The 27,819-nt window shown below is 37.0% G+C and overlaps 1 protein-coding gene across 1 annotated transcript in view; it reads left to right on the top strand.

Annotated features, from left to right (window-relative positions):
* DYNC1H1 (dynein cytoplasmic 1 heavy chain 1) overlaps positions 1 to 27,819 on the top strand; it is a 63,435-nt gene that overhangs the window by 33,910 nt on the left and 1,706 nt on the right. Inside the window, exons 38-76 of the mRNA XM_081314004.1 lie at positions 164 to 397; positions 1,012 to 1,218; positions 1,473 to 1,594; positions 2,370 to 2,535; positions 2,644 to 2,807; positions 3,211 to 3,340; positions 4,166 to 4,299; positions 5,124 to 5,238; positions 5,345 to 5,506; positions 5,751 to 5,965; positions 6,049 to 6,253; positions 6,388 to 6,561; positions 6,682 to 6,801; positions 6,889 to 7,009; positions 7,692 to 7,887; positions 8,594 to 8,711; positions 9,428 to 9,643; positions 10,611 to 10,823; positions 11,232 to 11,359; positions 12,412 to 12,565; positions 13,891 to 14,037; positions 14,131 to 14,281; positions 14,993 to 15,246; positions 15,375 to 15,509; positions 15,613 to 15,707; positions 16,184 to 16,358; positions 16,720 to 16,795; positions 18,171 to 18,331; positions 18,736 to 18,847; positions 18,931 to 18,991; positions 19,099 to 19,222; positions 19,933 to 20,046; positions 20,561 to 20,731; positions 21,134 to 21,351; positions 21,461 to 21,564; positions 21,937 to 22,148; positions 23,456 to 23,609; positions 24,732 to 24,874; positions 26,622 to 26,790. Coding sequence (XP_081170130.1) covers positions 164 to 397; positions 1,012 to 1,218; positions 1,473 to 1,594; positions 2,370 to 2,535; positions 2,644 to 2,807; positions 3,211 to 3,340; positions 4,166 to 4,299; positions 5,124 to 5,238; positions 5,345 to 5,506; positions 5,751 to 5,965; positions 6,049 to 6,253; positions 6,388 to 6,561; positions 6,682 to 6,801; positions 6,889 to 7,009; positions 7,692 to 7,887; positions 8,594 to 8,711; positions 9,428 to 9,643; positions 10,611 to 10,823; positions 11,232 to 11,359; positions 12,412 to 12,565; positions 13,891 to 14,037; positions 14,131 to 14,281; positions 14,993 to 15,246; positions 15,375 to 15,509; positions 15,613 to 15,707; positions 16,184 to 16,358; positions 16,720 to 16,795; positions 18,171 to 18,331; positions 18,736 to 18,847; positions 18,931 to 18,991; positions 19,099 to 19,222; positions 19,933 to 20,046; positions 20,561 to 20,731; positions 21,134 to 21,351; positions 21,461 to 21,564; positions 21,937 to 22,148; positions 23,456 to 23,609; positions 24,732 to 24,874; positions 26,622 to 26,790 — 6,070 coding nt within the window. The remainder of the gene's footprint in view (positions 1 to 163; positions 398 to 1,011; positions 1,219 to 1,472; positions 1,595 to 2,369; positions 2,536 to 2,643; positions 2,808 to 3,210; positions 3,341 to 4,165; positions 4,300 to 5,123; positions 5,239 to 5,344; positions 5,507 to 5,750; positions 5,966 to 6,048; positions 6,254 to 6,387; positions 6,562 to 6,681; positions 6,802 to 6,888; positions 7,010 to 7,691; positions 7,888 to 8,593; positions 8,712 to 9,427; positions 9,644 to 10,610; positions 10,824 to 11,231; positions 11,360 to 12,411; positions 12,566 to 13,890; positions 14,038 to 14,130; positions 14,282 to 14,992; positions 15,247 to 15,374; positions 15,510 to 15,612; positions 15,708 to 16,183; positions 16,359 to 16,719; positions 16,796 to 18,170; positions 18,332 to 18,735; positions 18,848 to 18,930; positions 18,992 to 19,098; positions 19,223 to 19,932; positions 20,047 to 20,560; positions 20,732 to 21,133; positions 21,352 to 21,460; positions 21,565 to 21,936; positions 22,149 to 23,455; positions 23,610 to 24,731; positions 24,875 to 26,621; positions 26,791 to 27,819) is intronic.

Here is a 27,819-nt window from a genome sequence, read left to right as displayed (position 1 = left end):
GTCCAAGTACATTTTATGTGGAATAATTTTAAAAGGCTTTTCAATTTGATGATTTATTGGTGACATTTCTTAATGTTTGAACAATTTAAAGTTCCAGTTAGAGTTAAGTTGTTTGGCTGTAACGAAAGCAGAAAGTAGCAGGTCCTTTTTTTTCTTTGTGTAGGTCTCCATCACTGGTGAATGGGTGCCTTGGCAGTCAAAGGTCCCACAAATCGAAGTTGAGACTCACAAAGTTGCAGCTCCTGATGTTGTTGTGCCAACGCTTGACACTGTCCGCCATGAAGCATTGCTGTATACTTGGCTTGCAGAGCACAAACCACTGGTACTCTGTGGCCCACCAGGATCTGGAAAGACCATGACTCTCTTTAGTGCACTCAGGGCCTTGCCTGATATGGAGGTATTTCCCCATTCTGAATGTTTGAAAATATTTTAGTGAGAAACTAGTTCCTTCTAGCAGAATAGGAGAAATGTAGTCCTTTAATCACAAAGTACTAGTTCCAGTAGTAATTGAGAGCTTGATCCAGAGCTCCATTCACTTCATTCCAGAAAATTGGATTGCCTTGATGATCTCAATGGATAGATTGTGAGATGTACTGATCATTATTAGTTAAGGTTTTAAAGTAAAATCAGTACCTAAATTAGAATCAAACAGAGGAAATATTGCTGATTCAAGACTGTTAAGACCTGTTCTACATGCTAAGTTAACACAATATATATAATTAATGATTATAATTATAATAGCCAAATCATCTTGAAAGGACATTATAAGCCGATGGAGAATACTGCCACAGTATGAATTAATGTGGCCTTGTTATATATAAAATCTATATTGGAACCCATTCTTCAAGAACCAGACTTTTAAAACATACACGTAGCTTAGAATATTTATTTTGGAATAGTCAACCATCAACAACAGATTGCAGCATTTTCTAAAATGTTATGCAGGCGAAGGATATTTTTGGTTCTTATTTTCGTTTCCTCTCTCTCCCTAAATTGTTTTTGCCTTTCCAGGTGGTTGGCTTGAATTTCTCCAGTGCTACCACTCCAGAACTACTATTGAAAACATTTGATCACTATTGTGAGTACAGGCGTACACCTAATGGTGTGGTACTAGCTCCGGTTCAACTGGGAAAATGGCTGGTACTCTTCTGTGATGAAATCAACCTGCCAGATATGGATAAATATGGCACACAGAGGGTCATATCCTTTATCAGACAGGCAAGTAGTAATAAGTGAAAAAAATACTTTTTTGTGAATCAGGATTAAATTGCAAAACAAAAAAGCAATGTATTAATGTGCAGATGGGATAGAAGCAAAAATGGAAAAATGTGAAGGATTTAATAAACAATTTCTTTTACCTTTTGTCTCAATTTTGTCTGCTTTTCCCTGTGTTTTGTGTATAATGTATTTCCCAAAAGGGAATAGCATGGTATGTCCATCTGTCTTCTAACCAAGACTCTTAACTTGATCAGATGGTAGAGCATGGAGGTTTCTACCGTACATCAGACCAGACCTGGGTGAAATTGGAGCGAATTCAATTTGTTGGTGCATGCAACCCACCTACAGATCCTGGAAGAAAACCTCTTTCACATAGGTAATAAGCCTATAATACAGTATGCATGTTCATGCCAACTTAGTCTGATGGGGTTTGTATGAAACACAACAGTTTTATACAGTGAATATTTTAATGGCACTGAACAGGAGGAGTCAATAGCAAATCTTAACATCCACCAAATGCTTTCTCCCACAGCTACGTTTTTAGTTGACTATGTAATATTATGGTACCTGAGCCCTCTTGGTGCAATATAATACTGCATTTCTGTAGTTTGGATTCTAGAATGATATTTCCATCAGAAAGGCTATTGACGAAGAGAAATTAATGATGACATATCTCATCCTACATAATTATGCATAATTCTCAGGACCTTCTGTGAAACAATTTATTGCAGAATACATTTATTAATTCTTGGAGTCTATGTAGTCTAAATTTGTGTGTGCGTGTGCACGTGTGCGCGTGCGCGCGCACCTTCAAGTCTGTCTTGGTGCCTGACCACTGCCTATATAAGTTCTTGGAGGTTTTCTTGGCAAGATTTCCGAGGTGGTTTGTCATTGTCTCCTTCCTAAGGCTGAGAGAGAGTGACTGGCCCAAGGTCAACTGGCTTTGTGCCTAAGGCAGGACTAGAACTCATGATCTCTTGGTTTCTAGTCTGACTGAATGTCTGGAGATTCTCAATCATCCAGGTCATAGTTATCCCAAAGGTGCATCTTTGGGATAACTAGTCTGACTGACTACACTAAACTAGCTCTCTAGTTTAATAAAATACTATTAGATAATGTTCCTAAATTAATCTCTTTGAATATCTTTTCAGATTCTTGCGCCATGTTCCTGTTGTATATGTGGACTATCCTGGACCAGCTTCACTCACCCAGATTTATGGCACTTTCAATCGTGCTATGTTGAGACTTATTCCATCTCTCCGTACTTATGCAGAGCCCCTGACTGCTGCAATGGTTGAGTTCTACACAATGTCACAGGTAAAGCTGAAAGTTTTTCATAGCTTTTAATTAAATGATTAAGAGGGTCAGGTGGGGGGGGGGGTGTGAAATGCTAGTAAGCACTCATCATGTTTTTTTTCCACACAGGAAAGGTTTACTCAAGATACTCAGCCACACTATATCTATTCACCTCGTGAAATGACTCGATGGGTGCGAGGTATCTTTGAAGCTCTGAGACCTCTGGAAACGTTGCCTGTTGAAGGACTCATTCGAATTTGGGCACATGAAGCCTTGCGCCTGTTCCAGGACAGGTAAACTTAAAATCTCTAGGATAGGATAAATTTCCTCTATTATTAATTTGCCAATATTAGAGTTAAGACTTATTGAGGTTGTAGCAAATAAGTATTCTGTACTAGACTTCTGTTTAAAAGAATTTTCCTTTTTTTAAATTGTAGGCATTTTGTTGTAGATAGATCTAAAAACTCCAGGAAAGAGAAAATCTAAATGTTTTATAGAAAATGCATACTATCAAAATTTTTGCTTCCGTTTTTTTACAATTTTTCTAGAATCTTTCTGCTGCAAGGTAGTTGGTGAGCTGAAAATTATCTTCAGCCTTCTTCCTTCTTCTCAGAGCTCTATTATGCTGCTATTTCTCTACTTTTATCCTGGTTAAGTCCTGTCTGCTTCCTCTCTCAATCTCCTTTGTTTATTCAGGCTTGTGGAAGATGAGGAGAGACGATGGACTGATGAAAATATTGATATGGTAGCTCTGAAACATTTCCCCAATATAGATAAAGATAAAGCCATGTGCAGGCCCATTCTCTACAGCAATTGGCTTTCAAAGGTAAGAGAAAAACCTATCTTCTATGTGGTAGAGTTGTACAATGTTTATGACGTGGAGATATTAGGATATGGAGATATTTTCAACTAGAAACAATTCATATGTTTAAAAAATATAAAATTACTACCCTACCACCTCTGTATCCGACATTGATACAAAAATTTAAAATTCTGTGTGGGAAATTTTTCACCCAATAAATTTGTCAAAAAGGATAATAATTACAGTTAATCTATTCTCTTCTGGTTGAGGCCAGATAGGGCAACCTTTTTAGTTTTACTGTATGTTGACTTGAATATTAGTTGGCCTGTTTAACTATGAAATGTTTGCAAAACTCAGCCTGTGTAGCTATCCATGATTCTTGGTACCCATGTTAAAATTTAAGTAACTGCTTCATTCTTATATCCTTGAGGAAGAAAGTTAACCTACATGAAAATATGCATCAAGATTTTATTTTATATTAAACTGATTTTATCTTTTTCTGTGTATAAAATGAGTTGTCTCAGTTAAATAATTGTGCTATTTTTTTAGGAGTGTTCAGAATTTCAGTGCTGATTTTTTATTATTTCCATTTATTTTGCATCAGTACTTTTCTTGCAGCATCATGATTTGTAAATAAATGTTACATTCCTGTCAGCTTTGTTTATTTGGGGGAAAAACTCAAGACAGTGACTGCTTAATATGAAACAATTTTTAATGGGAAATCAAGCACCTTCACAAATGAACATTTTATGCATCCTAAGATACTACTACCCTAAACGTAGTCCGCTTCAGCATTTATGTGTGTCTATGTACATACAAAAATATTTGCTTGTTCTATTTTTTTGTTAGGACTATATCCCAGTTGATCAAGAGGAGTTAAGAGATTATGTGAAAGCAAGACTGAAAGTTTTCTATGAAGAAGAACTCGATGTGCCACTTGTTTTATTCAATGAAGTATTAGATCATGTGCTACGAATTGATAGGTATGTATATTACTACTGTGTTTCCCCAAAAGTAAGACATAGCTTGATTTTTGGGGCTGGGCCTAATATAAGCCCTATCCCAAAAATAAGCCCTAGTTTTGGGGCAAGGTGCACGCCTAAAAATCAAGCTAGGGTAGGGAGGGCTGGAGCTTATCATTGCAGCCAGGCCTCCCATGAATCGACACTTGCCTCGCAGGCCCACTTCTTCTGCGGCCGAAGGATCAGCTTCATTCTGCAGCTGAGAATCGAGCTCTGGCTTGCATTTCTCAGTCAAAACCATTTCCGGAAGGCCCGTGCAGCCAAGAACTGAGCTATGGATTGAATTGATATGGATTGAATCCATAGCTTGGTTCTCAGCTACACAGGCCTTCCAGAAAGGCCTTTGACTGCGAAATGCAGGCCAGAGCTCCATTCTCACGTGCAGAATGAAGCTGCTCTTTTGGCCGCAGAAGTGGGCAGAGCTGTCGGTGCCAGAAGTGAGTGGAAAAGACACTCCCCCCCCCCCCAAAAAAGACCTGGTGGCTCTTTTGGAGGCAAAAAAAAGACCAGGTGTTCTTTTTGGGGAAACATGGCAAGAAGAAATGTATATTATTAAGTTAATCTAATTTTCATTTTAAAAAGGAATATTTTAATGTTTTCTTGGATATTGAATACTAGAAAGAATCTCCAGTAATGTTTTATAAAATACATTTAAGACTCTTAATTGTATGTATGCTCATCTGTAGGAAAGATCAATTGAATGTAATGAATAAATAATTCCTATAAAGGGAAATGAGTTATACTGGTAGCTTGCATTATATTCACTAAATGAAGTATCTTTTCAGAATCTTCCGTCAACCTCAGGGCCACTTACTTCTCATTGGTGTCAGTGGAGCAGGAAAAACAACTCTGTCTCGATTTGTGGCATGGATGAACGGTCTAAGTGTCTACCAAATTAAGGTTATTACAACCACTCTTTCAAATAGTAGAACTAAAACCATTTTATGTTACTTTCCTTTTATAAACTACATCAAAACAAAAAATGACCCACAATTGTGATTCACAGGTACATAGAAAGTATACTGGTGAAGATTTTGATGAAGATCTAAGAACGGTATTAAGACGATCTGGCTGCAAGAATGAGAAAATTGCATTCATAATGGATGAATCAAATGTACTTGATTCTGGATTTCTGGAGAGAATGAACACTCTTCTGGCCAATGGAGAGGTAACTTAATGAAAAGCTTAGGGAAAAGCTGGATCTAGATTTCTGTATTTTAAAATGGAAAAAGCCATTGTTCCATCAGTTGCCATGATCAGTTGAAATTTAATCTCTGAGCTGAAGAACAACCAGTCTGCTGTAAAACCGTTGCATAACTTTATGTATTTGTACTGTCAGAAACTTGGAATTCAGCCCTTTCTAAGAGTTTCCAGAATCAATTAGATTTCTAATGCGCATTTTCTCAATGTAGGTCCCTGGACTGTTTGAAGGAGATGAATATGCCACACTTATGACTCAATGTAAGGAAGGGGCCCAGAAAGAAGGCTTAATGTTGGATTCACATGAAGAACTTTATAAATGGTTCACTAGTCAAGTGATCCGCAATCTCCACGTGGTCTTTACCATGAATCCATCTTCAGAAGGATTGAAAGATAGAGCAGCTACATCTCCAGCCCTCTTCAACAGGTACTGCACCATTAATACACTGTGTGTGAATAATTTCCATTAATTCATTTCAAAATGTGGCATTATTGTCTTATCTTGTTTAGGTGTGTTTTGAACTGGTTTGGAGACTGGTCCACTGAGGCACTTTATCAAGTTGGGAAAGAATTCACTAGCAAAATGGATCTTGAGAAACCAAATTACATTGTGCCTGATTACATGCCAGTTGTCTATGACAAGCTGCCACAGCCTCCATCACATAGAGAAGCTATTGTAAACAGCTGTGTGTTTGTTCATCTGACACTTCATCAGGTACATTCAGCTTTTCATTTTGATACTTTTTTTTGTGCTCTATCGGACAATCCTAGAAGAAGATATTGCATTTGTGTTTTGTGGAGGAAATTTTAAAATTTACTAATTTGTACCAACATTTTATTTGATGGCAGGCTAACGCTCGACTAGCAAAACGAGGTGGCAGAACAATGGCCATCACTCCTCGTCATTATTTGGACTTCATCAATCACTATGCAAATTTATTCAATGAAAAGAGGAGTGAGCTAGAAGAGCAGCAGATGCATTTGAATGTTGGACTCAGGAAAATCAAGGAAACTGTGGACCAGGTATAAACCTAAACAAAGGACAATGGGGTGGGGGGAAATTCTTGACAATCCCTAGAAGTTATTACAGAACTTTCCATTAAGGCACGTTGACATTATTGAGAATCTCTTTATCTATTCCAGGTAGAAGAACTGCGCCGTGACCTAAGAATAAAAAGTCAGGAGCTTGAAGTGAAGAATGCAGCAGCTAATGATAAATTAAAAAAGATGGTAAAAGATCAACAAGAAGCAGAGAAGAAAAAGGTGAGGACCCTGATTGGTTTAATAACATGAAAATGACTACTGCGTACATGGCTGAGATTTTAATACGCTTTGTATAACTTGCCCTAGGTTATGAGCCAAGAAATTCAAGAACAGCTACACAAACAGCAAGAGGGTATTGCAGATAAGCAAATGAGCGTGAAAGAAGATCTGGATAAAGTAGAGCCTGCAGTTATTGAGGCACAGAACGGTAGGCAGATATCATGAAATCGGGGGAGGGGGGAGAGAAAAGCAATTATACATATATATCTCAGCTTGGGTCTGCAGCATGCTCTACTATCTGCTGGTCAGTGAACTCTTTTCAGTAATTGCTTGGTTTTGGTATATCATCTCTCACAGAAACTTAATAACAGCAAAGAAAACAATATTACATTCTTAAGCTGAAATCTTTGGGAGAATAATTGGAACAAACAGTAATCATATTCTGCTCTGACTGCGCACAAAGCAATAATTGCACAGCTTTTCAGAATACCTGCTCATATTGCCACTTAAGCTGTTATAGCTATTGATGGCTTTATTATGACTTAAAAATGCAAAATATTGGAATGTAACATGACTTTTTTAAAAAAAAGATGGCTACAATGAATGTTACTAGTCTGTTAGATTGTTCGTGGTAGCTGATGGTATATCTGAAAAGTGAGAAAAAAGATTTATTTTTTCCAGTGCTTTACGGGCACTATTAGAGCTACCAGAATTTTACAGATTTTACCCATAAATTATTTGTTTAAATTAAAATTGATTTGTGTGTGTGTGTGTGTATATATATATATGTAAGATTAAAATTGTTCAAATCGTCTCTGAATTTGCTTTTTGCTGTTTTCTCTTAAATCATTTTCTTTCACGCCTGGCTGATTGGGTTTGTTCCTGCTTAGCTGTTAAATCAATAAAGAAGCAACATCTGGTGGAGGTCCGTTCTATGGCGAATCCACCTGCGGCAGTGAAGCTGGCACTAGAGTCGATCTGTCTACTTTTGGGTGAAAGTACAACTGATTGGAAACAGATACGTTCCATCATAATGAGGGAAAACTTCATCCCAACCATTGTAAACTTTTCTGCTGAGGAGATCAGGTGAATAATTTGGAAATGTATTTTAGCTGCCTCTGGGATCTGAATGAAATTGTTCACAAGAGACTTCTGAAAGGTGACCAGATTACAGGTACAAAATATGAAGAACTGATTTTGCTAAATCTTTAGGGAGAAAGAATCATTTATTTACAATATCTCTTTCTTGCCCTCCATCTCTAACCTGTATCACGTTGATGGAGGCTACTTAAGGTCTGTGAGATCCATTAAAATGGAGACTGTTGTTTTCAGCAGCCCATATATTATTACAACAGTAACAAAACTGCAGTCTTTGAACCAAATTTCATTCTAATAAAGGAGAATTTCATTCTCCATTCCCATCGGCAGCCTGAAATGTATGTTGCATGCTCAGTGCTTTTTTCCATCCCTTAATAGCGGTGAGCTCTATAAAGAAACAACATCTTATTGAAGTAAGAACTATGGCCAATCCACCTCCTGCAGTAAAACTGGCTTTAGAATCAATTTGTCTCTTGTTGGGTGAGGAGACATGTGACTGGAAAAAGATCAGGCCAGTTATTCTCAGAGATAATTTCATCAGCAGCATTGTCAACTTTAATATTGAAGATATAAGGTATTTGTAGTTTTAGCTCTATTTAATATGGTGACGGTGATAGTTGCACAATTGGAACTTGTACAGTATGTTGAATGAATATTTTCTTGTATGGTTCTTTAAACTCTTTTGCTGTTCTAGTGATGCCATCCGAGAGAAGATGAAGAAGAACTATTTATCAAATCCAAGCTACAATTATGAAATTGTGAACAGAGCATCTTTGGCTTGTGGACCTATGGTAAAATGGGCTATTGCACAGGTAAGTAATCTGTTTTGGAAGGATCATATTTTCAAAATAAGAGATATAACCTGGGGCTGCAGTAGGTTTTTTGATTCCTGAAAGTTGATAAAACAGTAAGAGGAAACCAAAATGCTTTCTGGAAAAAGCAGTTTTGGATAAAAAGAAAGAAACAAATGAAAATGCTAAATAGGACCAAAAGGAAAAAAAATGCTACAGTAAAAAAATGGAAAATGGCACCAAGCAGGTTTTGTCAAGTACTTGTAGAACTGAAAGGGAAGTGCTCTTTCAGTGCCATTCAGAACTGGTAAACCGACTCTCCCTATTCTATTCTAATTTACTTCAGTTTTTTACAGTATAATTTAGTGCTGAAATACATCCATCTTCCTTAAGCATGCCTACTGTCAAAAATCAAAGGGTGAAGTTGCAGACTTTTTTTAGATTTGAGGGGGAATTTTCTCCTTCTCCAGTTTGTCCTTCCCACAGAAATCCATAGCTCTGTACACATCTTCAAAATCTCTCTGCAGATACCCAGTGCTGGAGTTGGTGGGTTTCTGTGGGGGAGGAAGAATTCGTCCCGTTCAGTTTCACAAACAAGGAAGTATTTCTTCAATGAAAATAATCCACTGGATTTCAACTTAGCAATTTTCTCACATCAGACTGTTGATAGGAGGGCTTTTGGAGGACTGTAACATCCCAAATTGTCTGGGAATCAAGTGCCTGCTCTTTTTTTCCAGTTGAACTATGCTGACATGTTGAAGCGAGTAGAGCCCCTGAGGAATGAGCTGCAGAAACTTGAGGACGATGCCAAAGACAACCAGCAGAAGGCCAATGAAGTTGAGCAGATGATTAGAGACCTGGAGACCAGCATTGCTCGTTACAAGGAGGAGTATGCTGTACTGATTTCTGAAGCTCAGGCTATTAAGGCAGATCTAGCTGCTGTGGAAGCAAAAGTGAGATGGCCACTTTTTGTTAAATGTTTGTTAATTTTTTTTGTTAAGTTCTGATTAGAGCAAAGTCAGACTTCTATTTTTCTTGTGAGCACTAGATTCCATTTTAAATGACCGTCACGAGTCTTTATACTGTAGTTTCAGTACAGGTAGTCCTCACCTAACATCCATTCAGCAACCATTCAGTGTTAAATGACAAAGCTGAACTAAAGGACTTCAAAGGTCCTCAAAGTTTTGGCCAGTGCCCCCTGTGATCATGTGAACAAAATTTGGGCACTTGATAACCAGCTCACACTTAAAACCAGGTTGCAGTGTCACACAATTGTGATCACTGTGTATGTGACCTTCCCTGCCAGCTTCCCACAAGCAAATGCAATGGAAAAGCTGTCAGGTCACAAATCGGTTGCATAGGTCTCCCCACACCCCTGGCTTTTCTTTGCTCACACGCACTATGCTCTCCTTCCCCTCCTTTGCTTGCAAACACAACATCTTCCCCTCCTTTGCTTGCAAACACAACATCCGACCTTCCTACACTCACACCTCCCCGCAGCACTGCCCTTCCCCCAATTTGTGCCTGGTCTGCACCAAGCCTCCCAGGCCGTCACCTCCTACCTTTGGCACTCCCTCATTTCTTATCTGAGACTCAACAGCCTACACATCTCAGTTACAGTGGCAGTCAGGACTATCTGTACTGATTGGAGGCCTCTTTGAAGAATAGAAGACCAGTGGGAAAGTGTAATATCGGTACTAATCACAGTTTATGATACATTGCAGAACTATTCTCAGCTGCGATTAAAATTTCTTGCAGTTTTCCTGGAGCTCGATACTTTGCTTTTGTTTCTCTCTCGCCTCCCATTTCCCACCGATATTGTGCTTGGGCCAAGTTTTTAATGATAGTGTTTTGCAAGAAATGACATCAAAATTTTTGAGGTTGGGTTTTGTTTGAATATATTAATTGCTTCACTTCCAGGTAAATCGTAGCACAGCTCTTTTGAAGAGCTTGTCGGCTGAACGTGAAAGATGGGAGAAAACAAGTGAAACCTTCAAGAATCAGATGTCCACAATTGCAGGAGACTGTCTGCTCTCAGGAGCATTTATTGCTTATGCTGGTTATTTTGATCAGCAGATGCGGCAAAACCTGTTCACAACATGGTCCCATCACTTACAGCAGGCAAATATTCAGGTAAAAAAAACATTCATGGATCATAAAACCATTCACCACCATTTATTACAAACAGTTGAATCACTTATTGTGTGGCATTATGTACCAACTGTTTGGAGCTTGGAATGCCACATCAGTATCTTGTTCCTTGACATATGTTAGCCTTAGTATTTACAGCTGAACAGCCTGGATCATTTGAAATATGTTTCTCCAATACTTGCCCCATTTTGATTAAAGATATGTATACTTGGATCCAAATTGCAATCAATGGATAAAGGGTATTGCTGAAGGGTTAACAATATTTTATGAGGGTAAAAGCAAACACAGTAGTAGTAGTAGTAGTAGAAAGGGGACAAATACATTTATTAACCAACAGGTATTTGTCAATCCTTGGCTTTTCTTAAGTAAACCATAATCCTCATTTTACAGTTCCGTACAGATATTGCTAGAACAGAATACTTGTCGAATGCAGATGAACGTCTTCGCTGGCAAGCAAGTTCTCTCCCTGCAGATGACTTGTGCACAGAAAATGCAATTATGCTCAAGAGATTTAACAGGTACTTTACTTTTCATCAGGCATTTTCATCCCCCCCCCCAAAAAAAAAACAGTTTAGAAAAACACTATTAACACTTGTGGTAATTATTCCTGCCTAAACCTTTGTTCCTGTGACTGAGTGATTTTCAGCTATTTCTAGGGAAAAGAACATTACTTTTGCTATACTCCTAAGACAAAATGTTGTATAAATATTCTGATACTGTGGCATTTCCAAGAATCTTCTGATGTAGTATGAAGAGAATGGCTAATAATTATAGGCATCTTTTCCCCTTAGAATAGCACTGGGAATAATACATTTATATAATCATATTTCATATATTATGAAAAAAGTCATTCCCAGAGAAATATGTTCCAAAACCAGTGTGCATTGCTATACCACTGTTTTAATAAACCAATGATACTGGTTTTGTTAAAAATATCCCATCTAAGTATCTTTTACACAAGATGAAAATCATCTAAATTCTCATCCAAAAAGTTACCAGCAACTCTCAGCTATCCCTTCCCATATGATTAATGGTTCCCAAAAGTTCAAGATATCAATCAGTTCAAGCACTGTTTTAAGAATAATTACAAAATGTCTAGGCCACTTGATAGGTTTATAAGAAGATGGGCAAAATTATATTAAGTATTCATTAGATATCTGAAGATTGTGTTTTAACAGATTAGACACTAACATAGTTGAAAATGGAATTTTCAAAGATGTATCTTACATGCTTTCAATAAATATTCACTGTTTCTGCTCAAAAACTCCCAAGTAGCAGTCAGACTGTGTTTGACTGAATAGCAGATTAAATAGAAATTTGGAAGCTCAAAGAAGTAAAATGTAAAGGCAACAGAACTATTTTTGGTGAATATTAACCAATGAAGCTTTTATCATTCAGTTTCCAGCATACATCATGAATTTGAATCATGAATTTAATAGCAATGGCATTGAAAAAATATTTTAATAGAATAGTATTAAATTCTCTTTTAAAAAAATGACTCCAGTGAATATATATGGAGTAAAAATATTCTTTTGTTAGCTTCCTTAAAACTTAAGAAATTATATTTTAGGTATCCCTTAATTATCGATCCTTCGGGCCAAGCTACAGAATTCATCATGAATGAATACAAGGACCGTAAAATAACTCGCACTAGCTTTTTGGATGATGCGTTCAGAAAGAATTTGGAAAGTGCCCTGCGATTTGGTAATCCTCTGCTTGTCCAGGTTTGTTGCTGTTGAATATTTTGCCTTCAAAAGCTAAGGAGAGTTCATATCATTTTTACTTTTATGAAAACAAACAGCACTTATCTGTAATTCAAATGCAGAAAAAAATGCAAGTACAATCAGTAGTATGGAACCCATGTAATATTGAAAAGAACAGGATCTAGAGATACCCGAGTCTACCTCATGAAACCACTGAAATAAAAGCACTTAGCAACCAGGGCTAATAAAAGACATTGACAAGAATGTCTCCTTTCGTCCTAAGCAACATTATTTCTGAACTTACTTAAAATTTGTGTCTTAAAATTCATGCTGTTTCTTGTAATTGATAAGCAAAATTTAGGTTGTAGAATAAATATATCTTATAATGGCTTCCATCAGTGAATGTTATTGAAAAAATTAAACAGTTCTGAGCAAAAATTTTGGAGTCATCAAAACATAAAATGTTTGCAGTGTTTCAATCAGAGTTCCCTCCCCTTATATTCACACATGCTACAAACAACAAGCCCACTACAAAAGAAGCTTGGCTTGGATCATGATGTCACAACCTTCATCATGCCTGTTTTCCTTTCCATGTGTTGAGGATAGTAAATTAGTAGATATATCTACATTTTAAGATTCAACTTATTCTAAGGTAAAGGTTCCCCTGCACATGCGTGCTAGTCGTTTCCAACTCTAGGGGCCGGTGCTCATCTCCGTTTCAAAGCCGAAGAGCCAACGCTTGTCCGAGGACGTCTCCGTGGTCATGTGGCCGGCATGACTAGATGCCAAAGGTGCACGGAACACTGTTACCTTCCCACCGTAGTGGCCCCTATTTTTCTACTTGCATTTTTACGTGCTTTCGAACTGCTAGGTTGGCAGAAGCTGGGACGAGTAACAGGCGCTCACTCTGTTACACGGCACTCGGGATTCGACCCGCCAAACTGCCAACCTTCTGATCGACAAGCTCAGCATCCTAACCCACTGAGCCACCGCGTCCCTTTATTTATATTTATATTCAAATGTTAGATTCTAAAAAAGATGAGCCTGAATTTAAGACTCTTAGCTATCTAAACAGAAGACGATAAGAAAAACAATCTTCATTAACTTATTGTCTGCAAATCTGAGTAAATTATTTTGGAAAAAAATCTAGTTTTCTTCAAAGTAAATAGAGTATCCCAAAAAAAAATTAGGCAATCCTTGACTTATAACCACAATTGGGCCTGGAATTTTGATCACTAAGCAGTGCAGTCATTAAGCAAGTTGTAGCTTTCTTTCAGAAAGTACTTCAAGAGGATTTTATCTCTGCTGATTCCATGTATGCCTGATCACTTTGTCATCTTGCCTAGGATGTGGAGAGCTATGACCCTGTTCTGAATCCTGTACTGAACCGTGAAGTCCGTAGAACTGGTGGTCGAGTTCTTATCACTTTGGGAGATCAAGACATTGATTTATCACCATCGTTTGTAATATTCCTCTCCACCCGAGACCCAACAGTAAGGAATAAACTTGTTTTACAAGACCAGTAGTTGATGGCAGTGGATAGGGAAGGCTATTTAAAGGTTACATTGAATGTTTTTGTTTTATAGGTTGAGTTTCCACCAGATCTCTGTTCTCGTGTGACATTTGTCAACTTCACAGTAACTCGTAGCAGCTTACAGAGTCAGTGCCTAAATGAGGTACTGAAAGCTGAGAGACCAGATGTGGATGAGAAACGTTCTGATCTCCTCAAACTTCAAGGTATAGTCACTGAAAAACCAAATCCCCAACATTTTTAGCACCTAGAGAGCTGCAGAAAGAAAAGAATCAAATCCTGTTTCTGTTCTACAGCAGTGCCGGTATCAATTTTATTAGCAAATAGACCTACCTGGATGTTTGAGATTCAGCTCTATTGAATATGGTTACTAGAGCGGAACTCAAAAAGTCAGGTTCTTGTTTTTCAGAACAAGTTAAAAAAAAAGTACGGGAGCTGGTCTCATTCCCTAGTTCAGTCCTTTTTTTAAAAAAAAATCATTTTCCTAAACAAATTTCCATCACTTTTTTTTTAAAAAAACCTTTAATTATTAACGTTTATTTGCACAAATACCTTATTTATGCTTCTAGAAAAACTAAATTTGATTAGGCAGGATGCTTAAAATTGCTTTGTGTTGTTTAAAATTATTCTTGTAAGACCAACCCATATTCCAAAGTTCAAAATTAAATAGAATCCAAAGTATATACGTTCAGTATGTACGTATTTTATATGCTGTTCTCTGGGTGGCAAATAAACTTAATAAATTTAGGAATTTCCTAGCAGTTGTCATTTCAGACTCATAAATTATTCTCATCTCTTATTAGAAAGTAAAACACGTTAGTATTTTTTTTTGCTGTTGCTTTGGGTCCGCTCTATTAAAAGGTAAGATGTCAGAATGTGATTCAAGTTTTATTTAAGGGTCTCTGTTGTTCTCAAAGGTGAATTCCAGCTGCGTTTGCGGCAGCTAGAAAAATCTCTTCTCCAAGCCCTCAATGAAGTAAAAGGACGTATCTTGGATGATGATACCATCATAACCACTTTGGAGAACTTGAAGAAAGAGGCAGCTGAGGTTACTAGAAAAGTGGAAGAAACAGATATTGTCATGCAAGAGGTGGAAACAGTGTCTCAGCAATACCTCCCACTTTCGACTGCATGCAGCAGTATTTACTTCACAATGGAGTCATTGAAGCAGGTACAAGGGGTTGATTTAGGTTTCCCTTTCTCGGATTACCTTTTTTTTTGTAATGCTGCAAGACGCCATTTCCATTCAAGTTAATACGTTGCTTTTAACATTCTTATTCCGTTTGAATTCTATCTTAGATACACTTCCTTTATCAGTACTCTCTTCAGTTTTTCCTGGATATCTACCATAATGTCCTATACGAAAACCCCAATTTGAAGGGAATTACGGACCATACCCAACGTCTTTCCATTATCACAAAAGATCTGTTCCAGGTTAAGTAGAGGCGTTTTGTACTTCAAAACACTTCAGAGATTATTTTTTTCCCCTGTTCACAAACTTTCTACAAAGCTGATCTTCCTAATGTTGTATCTCTAGGTGGCATTCAATAGAGTTGCTCGTGGCATGCTACATCAGGATCACATAACCTTTGCAATGCTTTTGGCTAGAATAAAACTGAAAGGCACTATAGGGTAAGCAAATTCTCTTGCTAAACAAGTCATTAGTGAAGTCTTTCCAAAATTTAAGAATTATAGGGAATTTCATGGAAAGCAAAACAAAAAAGCACTCCAAAAGTCAGACTAAAAGTTGCATCCAGAAGTAGCATTTATAGATTTAAAGTTAATTCGTGCAACCTAAGATGACAGAGGGACACAGGTAATTCCGTATCTCTGTTCAAATCAATAAAAATAATGTCAGAAAGGCCCATTTGGATTTGCCGTAAGAAAAACCTGAATGAAAAGCATGGTTTAACCTTTGTCTGATATCTCTTGCAAAAGATTATTTGTCATGTTTAAACAGCAGACATACGCACATAAGCTGAAGTAATGATTTTCCCAGGTTTCTTGTTCGTATCAGTAACCCAAAGAATTATACTTAGGGGGTAGTTAGGTTTCTTTATCTTTGAGAGAATTGTTCTCAGTGGGATTTTCTTCTGTTTCCATTGAAGGGAGCCTACCTATGATGCAGAATTCCAGCATTTCCTAAGAGGGAAAGAAATTGTTCTCAGCAACACGATTCTCCCCAAAATCAGTGGCCTGACTTTGGAACAAGTGGAAGCTATGATGAGACTGAGCTGTCTTTCTTCATTTAAGGACCTTGTTTCTAAAATCAAAGCTGATGATGTAAGAATACCCTTTCATACGTCTAAACTATTGAATTTTAAAGTGAACTGTTAATGCAAAGAAGAACACTTCATTCTATTTAGACCATTGTATATATGCAGCTTATTTCCAACTTCACTTCATACGCGTTATTACCAATATGAGGGTTGGATAGCTTATGCTGACTGAACTGTATATTAATCAGAAAAGAATATTACTACATATAAAATCACGTTCTTACCATACAGAGGACATGTTCCTTAGGGAAATGTGATCATCCTTGATCTGACTTCATGTGAAGAAATTCATTGGTCTTAGAACTAATACCAGATTCTTATGTGTTGCTCAGAAGTAATAATTATTAACTGAATCTGACTTACAGCAATTCTGCATTTGGCTGGATAGCAGTTCACCCGAGCAGACTGTACCCCATCTTTGGACAGAAGACAAAACTGCAAGTAGGTTCATATTTCTTCCATCTCAGTTTTGCTTTGTTAGATATTTGTGGAACACTCACCAGAAGAAATGGCAGGAAGAAGACAAACATATCATGTCAGGGAAAAGATAACATCAAATTAATTTGTAAGAAATTGGGAAATTAGTTGATTTTGAATACTGAAAAACAGACCTTCAAAATGGTATATCAGTATTATATCAGCAAGTAATTCCTTGTAAATGCCTGATTTTGACAGTGACATAAAAGGGTCCCTCGGCAATGGGATTAGTGTTTCTGGAAATACATAACTCAGGACCATTCAGACTTACTAATAGTCTACAATAAAGCTGGTATCAGTAGAAAAGCAGGTGCATAGTCTTCAGTACCTTAAAAGTGAATCCTGATAAGATGGAGTCAATGTGGATTATTAGCCCATGAATTTTGGAATCAGTGTATCTCTGACTCTGAATGGTACAGTGTCTTCCTTAGAGGAATAGGTGTGCAGAGTTGGTGTTCTGGATTCATCTATTACTCAAGGCCTGGTGGACTCAGAAAACCTTTTGCCAAGTATAGCTGGCTCACAGGCTGTGTTTGACCTCCTTCTGAAGACAGGCAGAAGTTTGTATTACCTGCTGGTCAGAACTGATGCTAGTGTCTGCAACATCTTTTAGAGAACCCATGACATCATTCTTAAAAGCAGTTGCTCTAGCCTTGAGTAATGGATGATGGATAACATCAAGGATAGCTCACCATCCAGATCTGTATGTGGGACAGTTGCAAACCTTCATTGACACAGGGTTTTTTCTCCTCTTCCTTTTTTTCCTCAACAGGAATTAAAATGCAATCCCACTTGCCAAAGAATCATGTGAGGAATGAACAAATAAAATTGACAGAAAAGGCCCTGTTTTACCACCCACTATCACAGAGATGCTCTTAGAATTAAAGGTTTTTTTAGTCTCCATATGAAATGTTATAAAACCTAAGTGTTGCATTAGATCAGTGCTAGACAATATTTGCAAGATGAAAGGCTGTCATGTAGTTTCATGATTTTCTAAAAAGCTGGAGACCTTCCAGTGACATCACCAGGAAAAAAAAACATGTTTTTGGACCTACGTTCTATATGGAGTGTCATCAGGAGGCCTCTTGGAAACAAAGGGCTCGGTCTCTAAACCCTCTGAAATCAAATTGCACAATTTCATGTGGTGGGGGTGGAGAGGAGTTAAAGGTGGAAGCAGTTTTGTTCCTAAACCTCCTGTTTCCTTACCCATCCTTATTTTCTTGGAGAGAAAGAAACAGAAACATGTTGGCTATTGCCGTAACCTTAGTCTTGAATTGTCTGGAACAATCCAAACCCAACATGAATGTTTTGTTTAATTTTTCCTTTTTTAAAATCTCAGCACCCATTGGACAGGCCCTACACCGCTTGCTTTTGATCCAAGCTTTCCGCCCTGATCGTTTATTGGCAATGGCACATCAGTTTGTTTCCACAAATCTTGGAGAAAATTTTATGTCCATTATGGAGCAGCCTTTGGATCTGGCGCACATTGTTGATACTGAGGCAAGTAAAAAATTTAATTACCCCCCCCTACCTTGGTCCCCAGAATCACACACAGATTAAGTACAGGTGATGCTTTACTTTAAAGTGTGTTAAAGCAAATGTTGCATTGAATGTTGATTATTTTTTTATTTGTTAGATGGCTTTTTGTAATGATACAACATGAGAGGTATAAAAAAAGTAGCTGGGTTTCAGCGTGTACAAATCATTATCTGTCTACCTAAAATGGTTTTAGCTTTCTGGAATTGAAATTGTGGCCCTTTCTGGCCCTTTTGGCATTTCAGAGATGAAATTTTATCAGTGCTAGAAAAACTGCACACTTCTTAGCAAACGTTGGAGCAGAGAGGACTGTGAAGCAGACATAGTTGATTTTCTCTTTTTGTTTCTCTCCTGCTCCTGGATTTTAGGTGAAGCCTAATACACCTGTTTTGATGTGCTCTGTACCTGGCTATGATGCTAGTGGACATGTTGAAGACCTTGCTGCAGAGCAAAATACACAGATCACCTCTATTGCTATTGGTAACATTTTCATATATTTTGTCATATCAAATGGCTGTGGAAGACAGGTACATAGTTCTGATATGGTAATGTTGTCCTTTTAGGTTCTGCTGAAGGATTTAACCAAGCTGACAAAGCAATCAATACTGCAGTGAAGTCAGGCAGGTGGGTTCTTCTTAATGGTAGGATTTGCATTGGATCAATTTTGGAGTATAATGCAGACCTCTGAAGCATTAATCCCTTTGGATTTTATTTTTAAATATATATTTCAGGTGGGTCATGTTGAAGAATGTCCACTTGGCACCTGGATGGCTGATGCAACTGGAAAAGAAGCTACATTCCCTTCAGCCTCATGCATGCTTTAGATTGTTCCTTACAATGGAGATTAATCCAAAAGTAAGCAGAGTGCAAAAAAATAACCATCACATTTCTTTCAGAATTCTGCTGTTGTGAAAAAGAGGTTTATCCTCATTCTGTGAGGTTTCTGTCCTGTTGTCCGTAATTCATTTTCTCTCCATTAAATAAGAGAAATTAGTGCTTCTTTGAATGTTCAAAAATGTCAAGTGAATTTAATATGGAACCAACCCCAGAATACTGCACTAACTTCTTCAAATGTTTTTGTTGTCTATTCCATATTAGATCTTGATGCCCTATCGAAATTTATGTCTAAGGATATTTACCCATATAGTATGGCTGTATTTCTATTATCCTTCTCATCTTTTCTACTACCTTCTCCTATTGGGATCTTATGATTATATTACTTTGTTGTTTGTATGTACAGTGAAAACCTTTGCACCAGAGATAAATTCCTTGTTTGTCCAATCACACTTGGCCAATAAAGTAGTCCATTCTATTCTATTCTAGTGATTTTTATTTATGTTAGTTGTAATTTAAAAGTTACTCCATGATAACATGATAAATTAAAAGTTCAGCACAGCTGAATCATTTTAGTTTCTCTAACAGTACAAGTTTGGGGACAAAGAGCATTTCCCCAAATAAGAGATTATTGCAAGTGCTCCATAATCATTACCCATGAGATTGGCGACTATATAAATTTGATTAATACATTTCTCACTGTACATTTGGATAATGTATTTTGTACTCAGGTGCCAGTAAACTTGTTACGTGCTGGAAGAATTTTTGTATTTGAACCACCACCTGGTGTAAAGGCCAATATGCTGAGAACCTTTAGCAGCATTCCTGTGTCTAGAATGTGCAAGGTAAGTTTTTAAACTAATTACTCAGAATTTCAATAAATATGGCTTTACTAAAAAAAAATATTAGTGAATGAATCCATTAAGAAGCTTTACTCTGAACTTTACTCAGAGTAGCCGTTGCTGATCATGCAACAATTTCCATTTGGTTCATAGATACAGATACCCCAGCCATTTTATATTCTAAACCAGTAAAGATCAGACTCTTTTGAGCTTAGAGAAATAACAAAAGTAAAATAAGTACCATTTGTTTAGAAGATAAATAAACACATGATTTGACTTTTGTATTGTATCCTCTTCTAAAAGCCCTTTCTTCATCTGGATGGATTTATACATCAAGTACCTTAAAATAAAATACAGCAAATAAGGAAAAGGATTGATTCTTTCATCTGAAATAAATGATGCAGAATTAGAAGATATACTCAATCTCAAGCAAAGTCTTACTGTGTTTTGTTAAATAGATTGCTCTTTTTTTCCATTGAGCCCCAAATAATAACACATTGTTTTTTCTCCTCTCTAGTCACCAAACGAGCGTGCACGTCTCTATTTCCTTCTTGCATGGTTCCATGCTATTATTCAAGAACGTCTACGATATGCTCCTCTGGGATGGTCAAAAAAATACGAATTTGGAGAATCTGATTTAAGATCTGCTTGTGATACTGTAGATACGTGGCTTGATGATACAGCAAAGGTAAGTGAATTCCCATTTTATTCCTTTGTGCAAAAATTCTACTTCTTAAAGGACAAATCTAGTTGTAAGATAGTCGAATGACATGAACAGTTTTGATTATATCTTACCTTTTGTTCAAGCATCATAAGGAAGTATATATCATTCCTATATTGGACTTAACATCACCCATATCCATTGGATTTGATTGAAACTGATAGCCGAGGGCTTTTGCTTACATAATTCATATATAGGCCACCCACTTCGGCAGTAAGGTACTTAAGGTATCAAGCAAAATATCAGCAAAATCTCCTAGTCAAGGGTCAGCACTATTTTATTAAACTAGCTCTTGTTAATAACATTGCCCATGTAGGCTTTATCATGTGTTGGCTGTTCCTTTTATCACAAAGATGTCTCCAATGTCAGGGTCGTCAGAACATCTCGCCTGACAAGATTCCATGGTCTGCCCTGAAGACACTGATGGCTCAGTCAATTTATGGCGGCCGCATTGATAACGAATTTGACCAACGGTTATTGAATACTTTCCTGGAGCGACTCTTCACCACACGAAGCTTTGACAGTGAATTCAAATTGACTTCCAAAGTTGATGGGCATAAAGATATTCAGATGCCAGATGGAATCCGGTATTAACATTTTCTTTCTAAAACTAAGCATGAGTTAAACTGAGTTATCTCATATGTTCCTTGTAGTTATGAATATCTTGGTCACTATCTGGAATTGTTGATTTGACAGACGTGAAGAATTTGTACAGTGGGTTGAATTGCTGCCAGATACACAAACTCCCTCCTGGCTTGGATTACCAAATAATGCTGAGAAGGTTCTTCTCACCACACAAGGTAAACATCTTACTTCATCTTTATAAGTGATAAGGCTTTCATATATAAAACAATTTTCTGCATATTGGAATAACTGAATAAGAAGCATCCTGGTATTTTTTTTTTAAACAATCACTTATAGTGGTGTTTTGTAAGCCTCATCAGTGAGGTACGTATACTGAAAATTTAGACATAACAGGCAATGACTTCTGAAAACCAAGATATAGCATACTCAAACCTATTGAGTGTAACTCTGCACAAACCTCATTAAAAATGCATGGCCAAATGTAAACAATATGTGGTAAAACAACTGAAAGAGTTTTGCAAAAACTGAATTATGCATTTAATTAAAGCAAAATGCATGGCCATAGCACTTTGTCTTCTTCCTTTCAGGCATTGATATGATCAGTAAAATGCTGAAAATGCAGATGTTGGAGGATGAAGATGATTTGGCCTATGCAGAGACAGAGAAGAAAGCACGAACAGATTCTTCATCAGATGGTCGCCCTTCCTGGATGCGAACGCTGCACACTACGGCTTCCAACTGGCTCCATCTCATCCCACAAACTCTGAATCATCTAAAACGAACTGTGGACAACATTAAGGTAAAGGGTCCATTATTTATTTCATTGCAACAGTATTCTTTGGAGGACTGTACAAAGGTTTCGAAAATAGAACTTCATAAGGCATCCCATTTGAAAGACAAAATGGCTTTTTTGAGCATGAAATGGACTATTTCAAACTTGAGCCTTTCAGATTTTTTTTTATTATTTTTATTATTTTTTTTTTGCAAATCTGTACTCGAAAAGAACCAGAAGCAATATACAGAACACGCAGGGTGATTCTCCATACAGAAAAGCTTTAACTCTATAATTTGCACATTCCCACCTATTTAAGCAAATATGAGGAGTTATTTATTTACAGATACCCTCTGCTACACTACAAGAAAGCAGAGGAGTCAGAGATAATAGTGGAACTGTTAAAATTATCCTCCAAAACAGTCTTACATTTAAGAAACAGTTACATCTCCTTACGTTTGCCAGGCTTCTCACAATAATATAAAATCATCTTTTCAAAAAAAAGAAAGAAAAGGTATTGACTTCTAAACTCCCTTTGCGGCGGTAGAATAAGATAATAGCATCAAACCTCAACTTTTTACTTTTACATAATAATATAAACTAGCCATTTCTATAACAACAAATCTATTAATCGGTAAGACTCAAAATCAAAGCTTCATTTTTTTTTCATCTCAAGCACAAAGTCCAGAAGCGGTTTCCAAGTAGAAACAAAATTAACTGTATTTTTCTTTGATCAAAGCAGTCAATTTGGCCATCTCTCTAATTCCATCAACTTTTGCAACCATTCCTCCATTGAAGGAATCAAAAGTGTCCTTCCATTATTATTTTTTTGCTGCCATCAACATATATAACATCGAACTTACTTTTTTTTCCCCAAGTCTCTTTCCATTAAACCCATTTCTGGTTTTATCTTTATATTCACTTTGAATATATTCTGTATTAAGATATGAATGATATTGTAGTAGGAACAATAAAAAAATTAAACTACAGTCCATGCTTAAAAATGCTTAAAAACAACCAAAAAAATTATCTTATACATTACACTTATAGACACTGGTTTACAAAAACTTATCATGTAATCAGATACAAATATTACTTTGAAATATAAAACGTATAACAAAAATTGCTTATTTTTATTTATTAGTCTATAATATAAAATACAAAAGAAAATAGTAGGAAAATAAGGGAGGAAAAAGGGAAAATAAAAATGTGGGGCAAAGGGAAAAGAAAGAAAATGTATTGACTTTTAACTCCCTTCGGTGCTGTAGAATAAGATAATATTATAAGATATTTATAAAAATTATAAAAACCTTATTTTTCTTCCTGAAACCAAGGATCCATTATTTAGATTCTTTGAAAGAGAAGTGAAAATGGGAGCAAAACTCCTTCAGGATGTTCGCCAAGATCTTGCAGATGTAGTTCAAGTGTGTGAAGGAAAGAAGAAACAGACCAATTATCTTCGGATGCTTATTAATGAATTGGTAAAAGGTAGGCTTTTCCAAATTTATTACATTAAAAAAGTAAAGTCCTGCTAGTTATGAAAGGCCTATTAAAGCTTGTTTTGCACTGAGGACTAAATTAACCCAAATTCTTGGGGTTTTTCTTAAGATATGAAATTAATCAACAAGATGGTTATTATATATGATACAACATTTTTAAAAGAAAGGAAAAAAGGCCTTGAAATTATACATACAACTCCAACAAAGGGTACCAGATTGTTCAAAAATCTTCCTTACTCCTTTATCAACATTTCATTTTATTACATCTTTACAAATAACATGATGGCAATCCAGTGTATATTCATCCTTTCCATCTTACATAGTAATGCTTTTTAGCCTTTAGCCCAAATTTTGTTAGCTTCCAAATATAATATAATATAATAGTTGAGAATATATGTATTCTCAAACTGTGCTAATAATCCAATGACTTTCAGCCAAAAATGCAGCAATAATAGAACAAGTCCAACCAGATAAATGCGTACAGCGTAACATCTGTAACCCCCCCTTCAAAGAAATTAGTTTCACATTTTGAAAACAACTTTGATTTTACAGGTGTTCATTATTCAAAGGTTACGTAAATAATATCACATTCCACAAACTCATAATACAACTGGTTTATATGCCACTGTTAATTATTCTAAGATGTCTAATGATTGTGACATTTTAAAAACAGCAATGGTATTGAGTCCATTGTTCTGATTTTTAGCAAATGTTTTTACAGCAGGATTATCCCATAAGGTGATCGATCGCCTCTTTGGTCAAAATTATTTCTGTAATTCAGTATTTCCTGCACCATCAACAATTCTCCCTACAAACAATATCAATACTTACTAGAGTTTCAGTTGGATCAAACTGTAGTTTTAAAGTTAAGTTGAAAGAGGAGCTGTATTCTGAGATTTGAAAAGGAAAAAAAGTTTCCTATTCCTATCCTTAAAGAAGGATGTAAATGGAACACTAACTCAGACCAGGCCATCAAATATTTCATATTTTCAATGTGTGTGTCCTTTTTACTGGAGCTTAAATACAAGTTGTAGGGTGGTTGCCTCTGAATTTGAAATTCTGGCCTTTCTGTTTACAAAAAGTTAAAACCACACTATATTTTTTCTTTTAGGTATATTGCCTCATAGCTGGTCTCACTATACAGTGCCTGCTGGCATGACAGTCATACAATGGGTGTCTGATTTCAGTGAACGAATTAAACAGCTGCAGAATATCTCCCAGGCCGCGGCTTCAGGTGGTGCAAAGGAACTAAAGGTAAGAGTAGAATTGATTTTCTGTTAAGTGCAGTAGTGTTCATCCCAAAATGCTACAAAGAAGTAGCATTTCCATTTGGATGTAGTTTTACTATTGGAATGGGTACATTTAGTCCTTGGTAGAAAACTTGAATGAAAGACAGAAAATAAAAATTTAAGAAGCCTTTAAAATGTGCTACTGTAAAATACTATGACAACTGATCTCCCGATTCTGGCTTCGGATACTGAAATGCATATACCGTATTTTTCGGACCATAAGACGCACTTTTCCCCTCCCAAAAGTGGGTGGAAAAACGAGGTGTGTCTTATGGTCCGAAGGTAAGCGAAAACACTTGTCTCCCGTTCAGTCAGCGCAGTCCATCAGCTCCATTGGAGAGACGTGATTGAATGAAGACGTGGAATTCTCTGCCCTGCCCCTGTGATTGGTCGGCAGGGGAGGAAATACGGACATGCCTGCCATGCCTTCTGACTGCCTCCCCCTCCCTGCGCGCGCACATTTTCTTTCTTTTACCTCGCTGCTAAAGAAATAGTTTTTGCTAAACTAAACCTCATAGGTGACTTGCCCCAGCAAAGCCGTGAGGAGTTGTCCCTGCAGGTTTCTCTGCAAAGTTTATTGGAAGTGATTTCCCATTTGCAAGATAATACTGCTAATTGTTTGAAATTGCTTCGGCATCTTAGAAAACCTATTCAGGGAAAAGAAACTACCGGTACCTACCTTTCTTTCTTTCTTTCTTTCTCTCTTTCTTCCTCCCTCCCTCCCTCCTTTCTTTCTTCCTTCTCCCTTCCTTCCTTCCTTCTTTCTTTCTCTCTCTCTCTCTCTCTTCCTTGCTCCCTCCATCCTCCCTCCTTTCTTTCTTCTTTCTTCCTTCCTTCTTTCTCTCTCTCTCCTCTCTCTCTCTCCTTTCTTTCTTTCTTTCTCTCTCTTTCTTCCTTCCTCCCTCCCTCCCTCCTTCCTTCCTTCCTTCTCTCTCTCTCTCCCCTCCTTCCTTCCTAGTATACCGGTACTATTTGGTTCAGAATATTTTTTTTCTTGTTTTCCTGCTCTAAAAACTGGGTGCGTCTTATGGTCAGGTGCGTCTTATGGTCCGAAAAATACGGTATATCCTGGAGGAACAGGGCAAGCAATCAAACGTAAGCAAAATGCACCCAAAACCACTTTATTTTTTTCAATCCTAAAACAGTTCTGATCACATTATCAAAACCCTATGTTTTTACAAATTGTGTTGCTTAAACTTAAAAAGTTTATATCATCGAATTTAGATATCACTCATCTCACTAAGTAACTCTGAGTGGTTTATGGATAAAAGTATAAAAACTATGTAACCTTACAATACATACCAAATTCAGTAGCCTGGGAGCTAAGAAAAAAGATAAGAATTTAAAGGTGGCAGGAGTGTCTTCAGGGCACTTAAGCACCCCCAGGATTGCATGCTTCTCTTTGAGTTGGCACCTCACCTCTGGGGAAAGATGTTCCATAGGATGGAGGACAACGGCAGAGAAGGCTAACCAACTAGTTACTTAATTAATGGAACATTAAAAAAAATCCCAGTAAATCTTGATTCTGGCCTAGTATTCCTGTGAAGGGGATAATAAAATTCAGCAAGCGCTCTAGATAAATTAAACCAAAGAAGGAAAATGGGGTGTATAAAAAATGTGAGAAAATTTCAGTTTCTCATTAAAATTGTCTTGTCAGTATTGATTTCATGCGACATCCATCACGTTAACTTAGTTACACGTTTGTTCCATAGAACATCCATGTCTGCCTGGGAGGCCTGTTTGTACCCGAGGCCTACATTACCGCTACAAGGCAATATGTAGCTCAAGCTAACAGCTGGTCCCTGGAAGAACTCTGCCTGGAAGTCAATGTTACCACCACTCAGAATGCAGTATTGGATGCTTGCAGTTTTGGAGTAACTGGTTAGTTGTCTCCGGCTTTTTGCTCATTTGTTTGTTTCTTCAGTTAGGAGAAAGCAAACGTGTTAACTTTCTCTCGTTAAGCTGTATGTGCCTTACATTGGACACTGATTTCAAGGAATATTGGAAGAGGAAAACTGCCTCATTCCTAAGTGCTAAGAAATCATTTTCTCTTTGGATCACTTGCTCAGGAAGCTTTTAAACTAGAGCACCAGGCTAAAATGAGGGGCCTGTGAGTTCTAGTCCCTCCTTAGCCACAAAAGCCAGCTGGGTGACCTTAGGCCAGTCACTCTGGCCCATACTAGTTACAGAGTTGTTTTGGGGTTCAAATGGAGGAAGAAGGTGTGTTAAGTTATTTGTAAAAGTAATAAAAGTGGGATCCAAATAAAAGAAGAAAAATTAGCTGCTAACCACAGATGCTTTTATTAGGTACAATTTCAGAAAGCAAATTTTTAAAATACCACAATTTACTAAAATATATAGTGACAGCTTCAAGAAGAAACGTGGCACAACACTGGAAAAGAGAAACCTTGCAGAGGATATTTAATCTGTAACTTGGAGAATATGCTGCCATGGCTAAACTGATTATATTCATAGTAGCCAAATTTAAACAGGAATGGCTTCCTACATAGAACACATTGCACAACAAGAGAAAAATTAGACATTTGGAACATGGTTTCTAGGACTTAAACAGCGATGATCTTTATCATTTTATGCAAAGTATAGCCTTGGCCATCAGTTGGAGAGACATACAAAAGAGAAGGGCCTGTCTTGCCAGAAAGTCTTCATAATGCTCTTAATATATATTCGGTAGCCATTGTTTCGTTCTCTCCCGTTTTCTTTCTTTTTGTTTATATTTCACTATTACAGTAATTTTTTTTAAAGAAAAAAGATCAGCTACCCTATGGATATTCTGGCAGACTTAAAAATGTGACAGAATTACAAGCTGAGAATTTGAGAATCTATATCCTAGTGCAGGTTGTCCTCGACTTATGGCCACAATTGAGCACAGAATTTCTGTTGCTAAGTGAA

Source organism: Vipera berus (assembly GCF_964194415.1).
Source record: "Vipera berus genome assembly, chromosome: 1".
Classification (NCBI taxonomy): domain Eukaryota; kingdom Metazoa; phylum Chordata; class Lepidosauria; order Squamata; family Viperidae; genus Vipera; species Vipera berus.
The sequence above is the reverse complement of the archived record's forward strand: the minus strand, read 5'-3'. Positions and strand labels throughout refer to the sequence as shown.